This window comes from Nanorana parkeri, unplaced genomic scaffold (assembly GCF_000935625.1).
Source record: "Nanorana parkeri isolate BGI_ZX_2015 unplaced genomic scaffold, ASM93562v1 scaffold7, whole genome shotgun sequence".
In the NCBI taxonomy this organism is placed as follows: domain Eukaryota; kingdom Metazoa; phylum Chordata; class Amphibia; order Anura; family Dicroglossidae; genus Nanorana; species Nanorana parkeri.
The window spans coordinates 4,093,476-4,105,570 of record NW_017306275.1 but is presented as its reverse complement, the minus strand read 5'-3'; the positions used below and the strand labels follow the sequence as shown (position 1 = coordinate 4,105,570).

The following is a 12,095-nucleotide window of genomic DNA, read 5'->3' as shown; positions in this document are numbered from 1 at the left end:
TTTGCCCCTCCACCCCCCCCCCCCCCCCACTTTCCTGCCCGGAGTAATGGTCTTGTATGGAATTTTAGGACATTATTTATTTATTTTTGGCTTTGGGGTTCCCCTTCAAATTTTTACCAGACCTAAAAGTCTCTCAGCTTCTTTCTTTCTTTGCATTTTGTCAGAAACAAGTCAGAGAAGGCAGAGAGTGGTAATGACAGCTTTCCCGCTTGTATTTAGTTTCGAATGAAATTCGTATGTATCAGAATTTAGTTATCAAACATCCGGATTAGGTCGGATTCATTATTTCTGTCATCCAGAAATTTGGAATCATCGTATGAATTTCGATTCGGAACTAAACAAATTTGCACATGTCTAGAGGAAAGGTTAATGTTAGGACTAATGTCAAGGTTAGGGTTAAAGGAAGGGTTAGTGTGAGGATTAATGTCAGGGTTAGGGTTACAGGGATGGTTATTGTGAGGATTAATGTTTAGATCTACAGGGAGTGTTAGTGTAAGGATTCATGTTTGAGTTACAGGGAGAATTAGTGTGAGGATTATTGTTAGGGTTACATAGATGCTTACATTAGGGTTACAGGGAGGGTTAGTGTGAGGATTGATGTTAGGGTTGGTTTAGAGGTAGGGTACACAAGTGTTTTGCACATTTCTTTTTGCGCACGTTTGTCCATTGAGTGCAATGTCTTTGAATCTGCCAGCTAAAATGGGCATCTTCGTGTGCATTTAACACGTGCAAAAACGCTAGGCGAAAATGCGTGCTAATGTGTGCGAAAACACTGATGCCTAGGTGTGAATGGAGCATTAAGGTTACATGCAACAGTTTTACTCAGACTGGTAAATATTACGTAATAAAAGGAATGAAAAACTTTTTTTCTAAAAAATACTGTTAGGATCCATTCTGCATTGGTAATGCCTAAAAATGTATGTTATGTGACCAATACCAAATGGGAAAATACAAGTTCTTATTGGCTGTTTCTCTTCAGCAGAAATTAAGTGACCAGTGGCCTAGGGTTTTGGCAATGTGACAGCATTTGAATAGGTCTGCAGCAGTATACTCTCCAGGAATAACATGAATGGCATGTTTCAACAAGACGGATATATATATATATATTGGTTTACTTTAACATTTAGACACTGTTCTGCTTCAATTCTATAAAGCATGTTAACCTCAAAAATCTTATTAAAATGATTATGGCAAAAAGCACAAACCTACTTAACCTGATTGGTTTATTGTAATAAACCTTACTTTGTTAGTATAGCAAACCATAAACATTTTAATAAAATGAGTCATGAATGGTATAAGAAACAGCAGAAGTAATAGATCTGTAGGTGTTACATCATCAATCTATGCATACAGATCTATACAGCTGTGCAAGAGGGTCACTTTACTTAAATAGATATTGTAAATTAAGCTTAACAAGCAGAACTGGAAACATTAGATATATACAATAATATAAATATTTATACTGGAGGACCCAACCGGCTTGACCTCTTGGGCCAGGAGTAGTATGAATAACCGCATTTGAAACTTTTGCTAATTAGCACTTTAATAAATAAGGTCAAGAAGAAAGCATTTGCCATGAGCATGCCTAGACTTGGCGTCATCATTATGAGAAGTGTTATAAAAAATATTATGGCAACAGCCAAGTGGTGTGTAGAAGGTTAACTGCATGAAAATGGCAATTTCTACTGCATTGTTGAAAATAAGGTACTGTAATTCTTATATAACTTTATACACTATTAAATGCACAATCAGTCATACCATTGCATTGCATTAAATGCAGAGATATGTAGATTATTCAATACAAGGCGCTCAAAGTGGCTCAGTGCAATCACTTGCTTAAAGTGGATCTAACGCAAACTAGATTTGTTATTATTTAGTTTGCTAAAGTACGATTTACCATATACAATTGTTTTGTGGCTGCTACTCATAAAAATAAAGAGCAATTTAACCTATCAGGGACCTTTTGAAAAAAAATATTTTATTTTTGTATTTTCTTGTCACATTTTAAGTTTACTAAGTTTTTTATTTGCGTTATATGATGTTTTGTGTAGCTCATCCATGTCCAGGCATGCACACATGGCTGGTTGCATAATGCTTGTGGAACTTGTACAGGTCAGACATGCCTGGGAATGCTTGGGTTTAGTGTATGCTGCTGTGAGAGCTAAACTAGCTTGCAATGTAACTAGACATAACCCAGTTACAGACTTGCTGTTGCAGTTGTAGTACTGTTGGTGACATTGGAAATGTTGCGCCAATGTCAAAACAGTTGTGACACATTCTGCTACATTTGGGGCGATTATACATATAAATTGTATATATTTAAAGTGTATATCCTCTTTTGCAGCCAAATTGGGATAACGCCTATTTTATATTTGTTCCATGTTACCATTCACGTAGGATAATCTAGAAAATGCTTGTAGTTTAAATAGCTTTTACTTGAGTTAAAGTTTTTATGGGTTAACATTTCTCTCTAGCTTCTCTTTCTTTGTAATGTTAGGAGGGGCTTTGAGGGTGAGAATTTAAAGGGTGTCCATTGAATGATAATAGAGTTAATGAGAGAAACGCAATCCTCAAATTTTAGTCCTAAGTTTTTCCATTAGGACAAATCACTGTGAAGGTGCTGAGAAAAAAAACTGGAATCAGCCATGTTGCCTGCTGCAACAAAAAAAAAAAATCGAAAAATCGAAAAGGCAAGAAATCTTTTTTTTTTTTTATTTTCATTATGCGTTATAGTGTTTAAAAGTAAGTTTCATATCTCTGTTGTCCAGTAATTGATTCAAAGGTAATTTCTCACAAGGATTACAGGGACCCCTGATAACTGCTAGTGGCATTGCAAAGACCATGACTTCCTGCTTGGTACACTGGTATGTCACTCCCATTATAATACATTTTTCAACTGCCTGTAAATAATTAAAATCAGGCAGTACACCAGCAGCCCAAACTACTTCTGTTCCCTGTACTTTCCGTATAATCGCTAACATAACGTGTCAAGTTGCTCTTAATTCTCAAAGGGACTCAATCCTAATGAGGTACAGATACTTCAGGTTGGTAGGAAACACTCAATAGGGTTCTGTACAAATCCTATTAATTAAACTCATGTCGCAGAGGCTCCAGTTGTATGGTAGTAGGTAAAATATAGGTTTTCACAGTGTGAACTTATATGACAAAGTATTTTATATAACACTTCTGCTTTTTGCTTGCTGCTTTCTTTAGGACTTCTTGTTTCTGATAAAGACAGTACATAGAAAAGCCTCCAAATAATGATATTTCATGTTTTTACCTTTGTCCTTTGATGAAATGACACCAAGAACATATGGATAGTATAAGCATACTGTATATGCTGATGCATGGTGGGGTCCAATGTACCCACATAGTTTGTCATTTTACAGCTCTCCCATACAGCACTGCTTGTACATGATTTTATATATGCAAACAATGCTTGTGTTGTGCTCGTATTCTTTTCCTCATTTTATGAGCACCTCTTAGAGCTGCACAAAAACAACAGCCAAGGTCCATTAAATGGGAAATAAAGTACATGCTGTGTTTATTAACACACATCAGATTTTGAGGTTTGTCAACTTGAAATTCTACCACAGAGCATTTAAATAACAGTGCAGGATTGTAATTATACTATTTTCCACAAACGGCTCTGACAATTTAATTGTGTACTGAGTATATGGCAGTGCGGATTGGTAAACGCTTTTACACAAATTTCTCTGTCAGAAATAATGTTATGTTAGTGTTGGTAAAACAACCTTGTCTTAAGTAGTTTTACTAGTTTCGCAGTTAATGCACAGCACAAAGTCATACACAATGTGATCAACACAAACAGTGGGACTTACCTTGTGTGGCAATATAGTGATTTGGTCTATGATAGCCCTGCATTTCAAAAGAAAACAAAGGAATATTATAATGATTGACTTTGAATTTTCTATCTCTATTGTCTAGCAATTATATTGGTATCAAACAGTGCTTCCAAAGCAAATATCAGAAAATATTCTAACCATCATACTACAAATACGGGACTCAACCTAAACTGTAAATTCGTTTTTTTGCCTACTGAAACTTGAAGCAAAACTCAGAGCAAACTGATACAGACGCAGTTGAGACATGTACATATATGTGTACTGGTTTATCTTTCAAAGTATTAGTCATTGTATATGGCTAATTTTTGTAATTTACACTCACATTCTGCACTACTTAGTTAAACAGGTGATGTGTCGTTTCTAGCAATTCAGCTTCCTATATCACCTCCCTACCTCTAGTCTGCTCACTGGACAATGAATCAACAACCATCCATGTTCAATGAGCAAGGATCTGACTTGGGAAACAGTAAAGTTGACCCAAGAAGTAAATAGTAATGCTAAACCTGGAAGTAAACAAGTGATTTTACTTAGTGTTTCATAAGAATGGCTGGTCATTATTACAAATCCTTTGCAGGTATCATATTTAATTTATATGTATTTCTACTTTAAAGGTATCTGTTGCCATGAAGTTCCACTTTATGAGAATCCAAAAGGTGTTCTATGGTGTAATACATGGCTCAGCAATATACCTGCATGAGGAGCAGTTTGACCTGGAGAAAAATAATTGCATACATTTAAACCCTAAGTACAAACATTTTACATATTGCAGCTTTACCAGGCTTTAGATGTGGTGGCTGCATTTGTTTTCTTTTTTCAGTTATTTTCAACTGGTTATCCCACCAGTAATAGATTGACAACATGCACTCACTAGTGTTGTCTCCCTAACACAAGACTACAGAACACCTATCTCTCTTCATAACATAGTGTGGATTTTGTGGTCCACAAAGATCACTATAGCTGGGAGCAATGCAGCTGATAAGAAGGCAGCAGAGCCAGAGAGCACAGGAAGTAATCTGCTCACAAGATTTCTTGCAGGATCAACAGGTATACTTTTTCACTTATTAATCAGATATGAAAATATAAATGGAATATTTAACAGACCAAAAGAAAGCAAATAAGAGAAGTTCATTGTTGGGGTAAACGCTTCTGCTTTTGATGCAACTTTGAACTACCAAACCCGATCATTACAGTAGCTAACAACAAAACAATGTGTCTGGAAAGTACAGTAATCAGACTTTGGAGGCCTTCTTATTATCCCCAAGAAAAAATAATGCAAGCAGAGGTCACAGTAAGGCTTCATTGAAGTTTGGGAGAGTGCAGGCACTTGTATCCTAAGCCTGATTTCAAATTATACACACGAAAAAAAGAAGCACATCGGTACAAGTTGATAAGTATGCAGTTGCAATAAAGCTAATCTTGGCAGGAGATGGAGTTCACAGGAAGAGATCTGGGGAAACAGTACACTCATCGGCTGCTTCATGCTTATATCTCTCTACATGAGACCTCATGCAAGCAATGTGGGGACAAGATCTGAATGTTAAATCAAATGCATACTTTAGAGGGAAAAAATGGTACTAATTTCTGTGCTCTTTGAAGCCATTCACCACCTGCTGTCCTAAAGATATACAGTCATTTGCAGCCAGACACCGTGGCACTAATTAATGACATGCGGTAAGTTCAATGTGCAAAATAATGTGCACAAATATTAATAATTCTGAAACAAATAAAGTAATCGGTCCCTGCTGAACATTAAAAAAATGGGAACGCTATTTGTGAGCCAGCAAATATTGCTGAGCATGACAAATTATCGCTAACAAATAGCAAGTCTTACATAAATACAAGGCAGACTGTTCCTGCAGACTTGAGATTCAGAAAAAAAAAATCAAGTAATGGGAGTTGTCTAAGGTTTCGTTCATGATTTTAGAAGCATTTTTATTTTTTTATGCATTGTGATAGATGCATGTGAGTGCATAAGCAGATATTATAGAGATGTTTATAGGAAAGAACAGAAACAGCATTAATTACAGCTCCTCTTTATGGAGTTGTGGAAAAATGACACTATTGGGGCTATTTACAATCAATTCGTAGAGCCTTTCACTCTCTGCTTCTCTGTGAATGTTCATTCTGTGCAAATGGAGGCAAAAACTATTTTTTTAGCATATTTGCTTTTCAGGTCAATTTGGAAAATATTTGGAAAATATCGCATTAGGGCCACTAGATGGAGCTGAGGAGCATAGGAAGTAAATACTTATTTCATTTCCTCCTCAGACCCATCTAGTGGCCATAATGTGGTATTTTCAGTGTGGTATTTTCAGTGTGTTACATTTGACCTGAAAAGAAAATATAAAAAGAATGTCTCCATTCCCACAGAACAAATGTTCATACAGATTTGCAGGGCGAATTGCTCTACAAACTGTTCATAAATAAACTCCTATGAGTGGTTAAAAAGAAAAATCAAATAACCACAAAGTAGCCTTTGGACTATGCCGATGACAAATGTGTGTAGATTATCTTGTAAATGAACGCAAGTGCATTTTAGCATGCTGAAAATAACCTGATCCTTTCAATTCCTTGAAAACTTTGACATAGCAAATAAGGTGCACATGGCACTGATCTGCCTGTAATAAAGGCATACGAGACTCCAATGTTGTGTACTAAAATGCTTGTGACAATAGTACTTCTCCTAAACATTTAAACTCACTGTCCCATAAAAACATTTAATACATCTAAATCCCTGAGAAATGGCCATGTTCTCCATGTAATCACCAGTATGGTGTTATATGATAGGCAAGATTGATTTATTTGAGGGGTTAAAGCACTAATGAAAACTATATGACCGCTACTTTTGTGCTGCTCTTATTTCTTGTAATCTTTCATTTAATTCAACTTGCCTACCTTGCTCCATTACTTTTTATGCACTTTATAATTGGCATATATCTTCATGTTCCACACAGGGTACACACATGCACTCAAACAGGCTGCAAGGGGAAGCTTTGTTGTTTGGAAAGATGTTGTGTTTTTTGAGTAGGGAAGGTTTAGAATCCCTGCCAGGCAGTGACCTGACCACAAGTGCAAGATATGAACCAAGGGCCTTGAGCTACAACACCTATAATTCCAGTGCAACTAATGTTCCTGATGTTTAATCATCTCCTGTACCTAAAAACCCTCAACCCCCTCCCGCTTGCATTTATACACCCAACTCCTATACATTTCCTTGTATAGTGTTTCCCCTCTTCTCAAAAAGAAGTAACTTCTCCACACATTTGTTCATGTTGATAACAATGAGGAGGGCATTTGGATATAGCTAGTTTAGCCTTATGTGCCCCACAGGAGAATTGGCCTGGTTTCAATGGCTACCATTTTCAGCCTCTTATTGCTGGAGAGATTTTCCTTCACTTCCTTTCTTGAAGCGGAGCAATACTCACTTCCCCTCCAGTGATGCCCAGTCCGCAAGCTTCCTCACCTGAAGTAGCTTGTAATGACAAATGGCAATGTTTTCAATAGGACCCATTCAGATTTAATGGGTTGTGTTGGATTGCAGTGTGCCCTTACAACTGACATCACAATGCATGAATTTTCACATATCGTTGGTATGAAAGGGGTCCCTCGTGATAGGAAATAGAGCACAATCACTATAAACTTAATCTGCCAATTACACAATTATTGCAGTAACAGACATATCCATCCGATTGTCATGTCTGTACAGATAAATATATTTCACATTAAGAAGCTGACTGCCTCCAAATACTTTTCCATATTTGCAGTACAGCTTCTATAATTTTCAATTATAACTTGGAATGAATAGATTTATCTACAAACTCACAATGTTTCAGATAGTTCATTCTAATGTAAAACATTTGGTTAACATGATGCAATATGAACAAAGAAGTGGTGCTGAATAATTAAAAGGCTTACATATTTAATGAAATGGCTTGCTTGCATTAAAAGCACTGGTTAACAGCTGCATACTCCTTTGAAGGGAACTTAAAAGTGTGGAGATGACAAGAGACTGCAAATCACAGCATTAGGAATTACATAGTTTTGTCACATTAATATGCAAACAGCTTTCTATTTAATGAAGAATTATGCCAAACTACTGACAGAAGGAAATAACAGTTACTTTCTATACGCATTCATTAGAGTGTGTAAAGAAAACCTCTAACTAAATAATGCCAAAAGTACAACAGTAACTTTTTCTAATACTAATAGTATATACACCAAGGACCCTTCCTTATTACACATTTCACCACATTGGCAAAAACAAATGGATTTATTGTATAATATATACAAAGAGCTGTGGTGTGCAGTTCTGCACAGCTGGGCATCCCTGACCTGAAGAATCTCAGGCTCAGTAATTAGTTGATCTGCAAATACCATGTCACCAGTGACTTGAGGATTTTTCACAATGGGATATCCTTGTGTGCTCCAGAAATGCTAAGATTAACAAGAAGAGCGCAGAATAGGTAGGCTGTTTCTCCTTGTATGTGCTAGTATAATATTAAGTTATCAGGGTTCTTGACATTATTCAAATTACTATTAATAACATAAAAGTGGTAATCAACTTGGTAATTACTAAGTTTCCTCTTTCAAGCAAGCTTGGTTTATTTTTATTATTATCCTCCTCCAGTGTCCCTCCAGTACTGCTCACATGACTAAAAAATCAGTGCCTCAGGTCACATGATCTCTGTTAATTGGAGGGATCAGCCAATCTGAACTCTGAACCTCCCCTTTAACAAAGACCAAGTAACCAAATGTTACCTACTTGGTCCAACACAAGACAACGGGAGAAGCATTTTTCTCCAGGAAAGGTATGAATTTCAGTCCTTCTGTTAGTCTTTATTTATCCATCTCAACAAGATGGTTGAAATAGCACTAATTTGTGCATTAGTCCACTTTAAGCCTGACTAGTGAGCTTGCTTTACCATCACAGATATAGGTAGTATATAAGCTAGTTTCTAGTCTAGTCACATTTTCTATGGAACCCAGAGGAGTAGAAACTAACTAAAAGCGAAGGATATAAAGCAATTCCAGAAGTTTATTGGTAAAAACTTGTAAAAGCATTCAGTAAGGCTGAAAATCTGTTTCATTTGTTGAGAACCTTATAATTTATTATGCAGTGCTATGCCTAAGCAAGCTTACAATGTAAGAGGTGGAAAAATAGTACATTATACCATACTTTTACACTACAGTCAGCATCAGTCAATGCTAATGTTTATAAGTGGCACTGTCACTGAAAGTGCACTTACATTCTTCCATTACAATTTTATACAGTAGATGCATGGAGTCAGCCCCATAGAATTCTACAGGGATCGCCTGTGCAGCAGCAGCTAAGGGAAAGGTATGTTTTGGCTGGAGGATCTGAAGATTGCTGCAGGCAATGGCTGCTTGATCCATTTAAGAATTTAAATCAGTGGTGTTGGGTAAAAAAGATAGCTATACTTTTTCTAAATTATTTTTATCTTTTAGAGGGAACATGTAGTGGGTTGTATATTTCTCTTTCTTTAAAACACATCTAAACTCAAAACAAAAATGTAGTATTTTAAACCTTTTTGGTATCTGTGTGATAGGTTTAAAAGAAAAATAAATTTTAATATTGCCAGAAATCTCACAAGCTGATAACTTCCTGTGTTCTTCGCTGCATTTTTAGCAGTCTTCTGCTTAGCCAGCAGGAGGTACTCTAGTTTCCCTTTCAGATATGAAGAAATATCACTCTTAACTGTGCTGTAAGAAAGCTTTTTTTAAGAAATGAATCATCATAGCAGTAACTCAACCCTTATCAGATGGCTGTGCTGAAGGTTTCAATCAGACCATGGAGCTGCAAAGCAAGCCCCATCGTGTTTTTATTATGTTTTAAATAGAAATTTGTATAAATATACTAAGAAAAATATAAAAAAACATCAGTTTAAAAACTTTTAAAATGAATAAAGCGATAAAATCTGATCCAAAACCATAAAAGTTTCCATTTAGGAAACACCACTTTAATTCCTTTGTGTGGTATTTAGCATTTCAAATGAATAAATACTCTATACATGTATAGTATGTAATTATTTGCAGTTAAAACCCTCAAATAAACCACTTTTGAAGAACATTGAGGCGTGTTAAATCAGTAAATCAGTAAAATAATTAAGTATAGTATACGTACATCAATATAGTTTCCATTGATATAGTCTGAGCTGGCTTCATCTTCAATGTTCTGCAGCCTCACTCTGGAATGGTCATCTGCAACAGAGTCAGTGTTACAATATGAAATGCTTAACACTATTGCTCTAAGTCTTCAGAACACAAGGCATACAAGCGCCCTTCTGTTATAGGCAAAAAAACTCAAGAAAAAACAAAAAGCATGAATACTATACAGCATATGCCTTTATGCATTGTCTAGATACAGGTACAAATGTGCTGGGAGGACTAGGGCAAGAGGGTCAGGAATGTGTTCTAGAATTATTTGAAAGTAGACATCCCTGTCATTTCTCTCGCTCCCTGCTGACCCCTGATAGCCAATCAAGAGCTAGCCTACTATACATACACGACTAAAGGGGTGCTAGGAATGCATTATTCCATATAATTTAAGCAAAAAGACATGTGCCTTCAACTGACTATCAGGAAACAGACTGCATTTGGAACTGACAGGATCTCAGTCAGTTGTCAAAGGACAACAGAAGGTAGGGTTAGGGTGAAAGGTTTTTTTTATTTTTGCAAACTTTATTAATTTGCTATGGTGAAGTGAGCTAAGATGATTTACACATGTAATAACTAATTAACAAGAGACCTTCTATTATGACTTTATATTATTTTAATGAAGAAAAAACAACTAATTCCTTATTACATTTTACAGACTCATCGTGGTGGATTTACTAAAGGCAAATAGGCAAAGGATAAGGGCATAGTTAATGACAATCAGCATGGGTTCAGGAAAGACCGTTCCTGCCTGACTAACTTGCTAACTTTTTATGAGGGGGTAAGCAGAGATATGGATGGAGGGAAGCCGGTAGATGTGGTATACCTGGATTTCTCAAAGGCATTTGATACGGTACCACACAAGCGCTTACTTCACAAGCTGAGGGCTATGGGCATAGATGAGGTGGTGTGTACGTGGATAGAGAACTGGCTACGGGAACGTGTCCAGAGAGTATCTGTAAATGGCACCTTTTCGGACTGGGCTAGTGTAATGAGCAGTGTGCCTCAATGATCTGTGCTGGGTCCGATACTGTTCAACCTATTCATTAATGATATCGGGGAGGGAATAAATAGCCATGTTTCCGTGTTTGCAGACGATACAAAAATAGAGAGGGTACTAGAAACGGATCGTGACAATATAACATTGCCGGAGGACCTGGATAAAATAGGGGAGTGGGCAATACTATGGCAGATGATGGTTAATGTCGATAAATGCAAAGTAATGTACTTTGGATTCAGAATTTAATTAGATTATTTACTAGTGTTAAAACAAATGTTATTTTAAACCTGAAAAAAGTACTACAGATTTGGTGACTGCCTCTCCATCTTCTTCAAACTTATTAGGTAGATCCAAAAAGTAAAAATGTATCTCACAGATATGTACTCTGATCCACTAGTCTACTACTTGCAAATTCAATAGATCCTTTTACATTGTTGGGCCAGAAGATGGAAACACCACAACTTCTCAGCGTAAATACAAAGAGTTGTAAAAAAAAAACAGTTACCAGTCAGCTAGCCAGTAGAAAGGCTCTTCTGTACTTACATTAGCCATCATCTTGGCAGTCATTGTGTGCAATATATTGCTTTATAAATTATTAAGACATCCATTATATACAAGAGAATACGTTCTAATATTTTTTATTTGTTTTTTACTTAGATGACAGATCCTGACATCAGCAAAACGAGACTGAGCAATGGATAAGGATGTGTAAAGAATCTGCTTAATTCAGGTTCACATTAAATGCATTACCTTTTGTTGCACTCAATGGTGCCATTTAAATGAACATGGACAGCAAAATAAATGCAGAATGCCGTAGTCAGTGTTTATTATAGTGTAATGCATCATTGAAGGGAATGTATAGTGGAGGAGAGAAACTGTAGTAGTGCCTGTCGCCTTGTTTTGTTGTGAATGACAGCTGGATAGGAGTGCAGTCATTCACAAAAACACAAGCCAACAAGTCAGCAGTTATTACACTAGTCTATCTCCCCCGAATAGCTGGCGAGTGGGTGTGGGATCAGCTGTTGTAGAGACTTGTGTTGTCATGGTCTAGTGTT

At 36.5% G+C, this 12,095-nt stretch overlaps 1 protein-coding gene across 9 annotated transcripts in view; it reads right to left on the bottom strand.

Moving 5' to 3' along the window:
* PTPRM (protein tyrosine phosphatase, receptor type M) overlaps positions 1–12,095 on the bottom strand; it is a 606,372-nt gene that overhangs the window by 87,998 nt on the left and 506,279 nt on the right. For all 9 annotated transcript variants that reach the window (XM_018553724.1, XM_018553732.1, XM_018553757.1 and 6 more), the window contains 2 exons: positions 10,009–10,085; positions 3,843–3,879 (listed from right to left, as the gene is read on the bottom strand). In XM_018553724.1, coding sequence (XP_018409226.1) covers positions 3,843–3,879; positions 10,009–10,085 — 114 coding nt within the window. The remainder of the gene's footprint in view (positions 1–3,842; positions 3,880–10,008; positions 10,086–12,095) is intronic.